General features: G+C 38.3%; 1 protein-coding gene across 1 annotated transcript in view; it reads right to left on the bottom strand.

The window, feature by feature from the left end:
- Positions 1-2,105, bottom strand: part of LOC102380660 (centrosomal protein of 120 kDa-like) — a gene marked incomplete at its 5' end in the record, with an annotated part of 16,575 nt that extends 14,470 nt beyond the window's left edge. Inside the window, one exon of the mRNA XM_006029023.3 lies at positions 2,007-2,105. Within this exon, the coding sequence (XP_006029085.1) occupies positions 2,007-2,105 (99 nt within the window). The remainder of the gene's footprint in view (positions 1-2,006) is intronic.
- Between the last annotated feature and the right edge of the window lie 1,749 nt (positions 2,106-3,854).

The following is a 3,854-nucleotide window of genomic DNA, read 5'->3' as shown; positions in this document are numbered from 1 at the left end:
TCCTGCTGGGGCACTGTGGGGCTTCCCTTCCCCACATCCCTGCCAGACTGTGCTCACTGGAGCTAAAGGATAAAGAGTAAGCTAACTGGTTATGACTGCACTTGTCGGTTAAACGATTGTTTAACCTTTCACATTCCTATCTTTGAGGGCTCTTGTTCAAGGCAACTATCCATTAGAAAGGGTACTCAGAAATCCAGTTGCTCTTCTCCCCCAGTCTAGTGTAATCCTCTAGGAACAGTGCCTTGCCTATTCCTCTATTATGTGTACACCAGATCCCAAACTATCCCTTTATAGTAAGGGACAACAATTTTTATTCTTGTAGGGCAGAATGAGCAGCCTCTCTCTTGTGCATTTCTTTAAAAAAATCAGATGTTACTTCCAATACATTCTTCTGAGATCCAAGGCTCTCAAAGAAATGAAGGGAAAAACAACTCCTTTCAGTCTGTTGCAAATCTTGGCAAAATACAGGGAAGGCTGACTTTATTGTGTAGTTTGGGGCATGCTATTTTACAGTGTTCCATTCTTAAGTTTTAAGCAAATTTTGAAAACCTATGGAACATAACATAGAAAGAATTATGGCATCCGGCTGAATAAGATTTAGAAAACGGGGACTCAAAGTCCATGTATCCAATGAAGAGGAGACCCTAAAGCTGAAGCAACAACTTGCAGAATCTTAAAATTATATCAACAAGACAGAACTACACCATATATTTTAAGAAGATAATAGGTAATTGAGAAAAATACATGAACAGGTACATGCATTATTGATAATGATGGAGCTGCTACTGCTTAGAAACACTAAAATAAAACACAGACAAACTCACAAAGACAAAAGCAAAACACTCCTGCCTGAGCATCAGAGACATGAAATTCCAAAGGCAGAAAGATAGACAATTTTGTGATTTTAAGGGTTGCTGCAAGTTTGCTGTATTCTGCAAATCATATTTTGACATTTATTTCAAAAGTTGTTTTTAAAAGTAATGTTTTAATTATTATTTTAATTATTGTTAATATGCATGTTAAACAATTTACTGTTACTGTTTCAAAATTAAATCTTGCAGGGCAGGGGGGTGGGGAAGCTGACGTGTCTCCTCCTAAAGAATAGCAGCAAAGATAAGCACTTGTATCTTCCCCATATCAAATATTCCACAAGTAGATACAAAAACTTAAAAGCCTATAAGGTAAACAGGAACATAGGCAATTTCTAAAGTTTAGACACCCTCCTCTTTGAAAATACAGGAAGTTAAAAACTGCAGAAACCTGAGAATAATGCAAACAGGTCCAATTGAGATAACGGCTCTCCCCCAGGAATTGGTTGAAATAAAATATGTACTAAGTTGGTATGGTGTAAAAAATTATTTTTACTAACAGTGTCTAGAGGGATGAACTTGAAACTTCTATTATTTTCTGCCCTCATCACAGGTGCTCACACAATATTTTTCATTTAATATTCAAGCAGGAAAATAAAAACTGTTTCTGGGGTAAAAACAAAACAGATGCGAGACATAGCCAAGATAAACCACTATACATTTTATTTTGTCTTCTCACCAGACACTGATTGAGCATCATCACAAGTGACCTTTTTTAATTACTTGGATATTTTTTAAAACCATTATAGTTCCATGTCAAACTAAGGCCCTGATCAACCAGGAAGATTATGCCCTTACCCATTTTTAAGATACAAGCTTTAGCCAATTATGTTGTATAAGTGTTCCTTTAAAATGTGCAGTCAGAAATGTTTTTTTAAGCTTTAGAAAATATGTAATTTTTCATTTTCCCAAAACTCAAAAGACAGAAGGTAGATTGCCAAAAATTCACTTTCAGGCAGGGTTCTGTTATGAAAAATTCCAGTCCAAAGCTAATGATTTAGGAATGATGCCAGCATTTTAATGGAAAATGGTAGTTAGAATGGAAATCAGTTTGCAACAATGCCCCATGGAATGATATTGTTCTATATTGGCCTCAGAAAAGAAAAACTACATATTTATTGTGCATTTTCTACAAACCTGTTTTAGTCTTGCAAGTTCTTTCAAAGCCCTTGCCCACTGTTGCTTGTAGTGAAGCTTTGACTTGGTAGCCGATTCCAATTTTCTTTCAAGTTCAACCTAAGAGCAATTAAAATCATATCAGCGGAAACTTTATACTAGTGGTTACAATCATTGAAAGACTATATATACAAAGGTTCTGGCTTAAGAAGTGTTTATGTAATGTAACCTACAACATCATCTAAAGCTGTTATATAGGTTAATATAAATATTATGGCACATGAACATTTTCTTGTTTAAAATATAGCTTTATTTTTATTATATATAGCAGTCTATATGAAAAGGAACTAGATAAGTCTTAGTCCCAAGACAGCAGATATAAACTTTTTTTTGAGTCCTCAAACCCTTGAAAAACCACATTCATATTTCTATAAGTTGTAATTTAGCATTCCAAATTAATTAGCACTGACCTCTTAGTGCCAAACAGTGCCCTTAGAGATGTGGGGTGGCTCCTACTGAAGCCACTGGGAGAAACGGGTTTCAAATTAAATGTGGCCCTTGGATTGGAGTGGGGGAAATAAGAAAAATTGGCCTGTATTCCAAGTAGTGTTAATTATGCCCTGTATTCAGCCAGATCTATCCTAGAAGCTTAAAAAATATTTTATTGCTTAACTTAACAAATAGAAGATACAGGACTAGTTTAAAACAATATTTTATCCATTTAATGTAATGCGCTAAAAAGGTAATTTGAATTCTAAGTAAATACTTCTATAATGTATATCTAAGATATACAAAGCAACAAGGCAAAAATAGTCTAATCAAAATACTCATTTTAAAAGCACTAGGCAATCTGTTATACATGAATAAAAGCCAACTTGGCTATGTTTTAGGAATGTACTCTCTCAAAGTCTGACTTGGTTCATAGTTTGAATGTGGCTAGTCTAGGTTGGGGTGTTGCTAAATTTAAGTGATAAATCTGTCCAAGTCTAAGTCATAAATTTGTTCTTTTGAACTCATCTACCAAGCCAAAGTCCAAAAAGAGTCGAGTTCAATTGTTTGCTCAATTACTGCCATTACTTTAGACAATTCAAATGCAAAGACAAAAGGAAACTGTAAAACTACCAATGCTTTAGAATGATGAGATATTCACATATATTGCAATTGAGTTGAAAATAATCACAATAATTAGAAAGGTTGCTAAACAGATAAGATTTGCTATACTGGAAATTTAACGTAAGACATCAAATCTGTCATCAAAAGTAGCCACTATTAGATGCAAAGGGGGTTATAATAAACCACCTCCAGAAAATGTGTGCGTTTTATTATGCTGTAGTATAGGGGTGAGCAAAATACAGCCAGGCCATTCTATCCAGCCTGTGGACCCCCTAAAATTTTTAAAAAATTAATTTTTATCTGCCCCTGGTTGCCTGTCAAAGATAACAGGCAGCCAGCGGCAGCAGGACCCAGGGGGAGCTGGCAGCAAGACCCAGCAGCTGAGCAGCAAGCCCCCCCCCCTCCTCCTCCCACCCTAGCCCCACAACCGGAAGCCTCTGCGACTTCTGACCTCCGAACCCTGGGGCTGTTCCCTGCCTCCCTCTGTCCACGTGGAAAGTAAGGTAAAATTGGATGGAGGGAGAGGGGAGAAACCGCTGCAGTCAGCCTAGCAGCCAGGAGCTGCGTGGTGCTGGCCAGGGCAGGCTGGAGCCAGAGCTGGAAGCCGTGGGTGGGGGGATGGAGGGCAATGGGGAAGCAGTAGGGGAGGGGCCAGAGCGAAGGAGGAGTGGCGGGGGTGGCTGTGGGAAACGACAGGAGCATGGGCAGCAATGGGGGGAGCAGCAGCAGGGCCGCAGGAAGTGGCAGCAGCACGGG

This window comes from Alligator sinensis, unplaced genomic scaffold (assembly GCF_000455745.1).
Source record: "Alligator sinensis unplaced genomic scaffold, ASM45574v1 scaffold1451_1, whole genome shotgun sequence".
Classification (NCBI taxonomy): Eukaryota; Metazoa; Chordata; order Crocodylia; family Alligatoridae; genus Alligator; species Alligator sinensis.
This window is presented reverse-complemented; position numbering and strand designations above follow the sequence as displayed.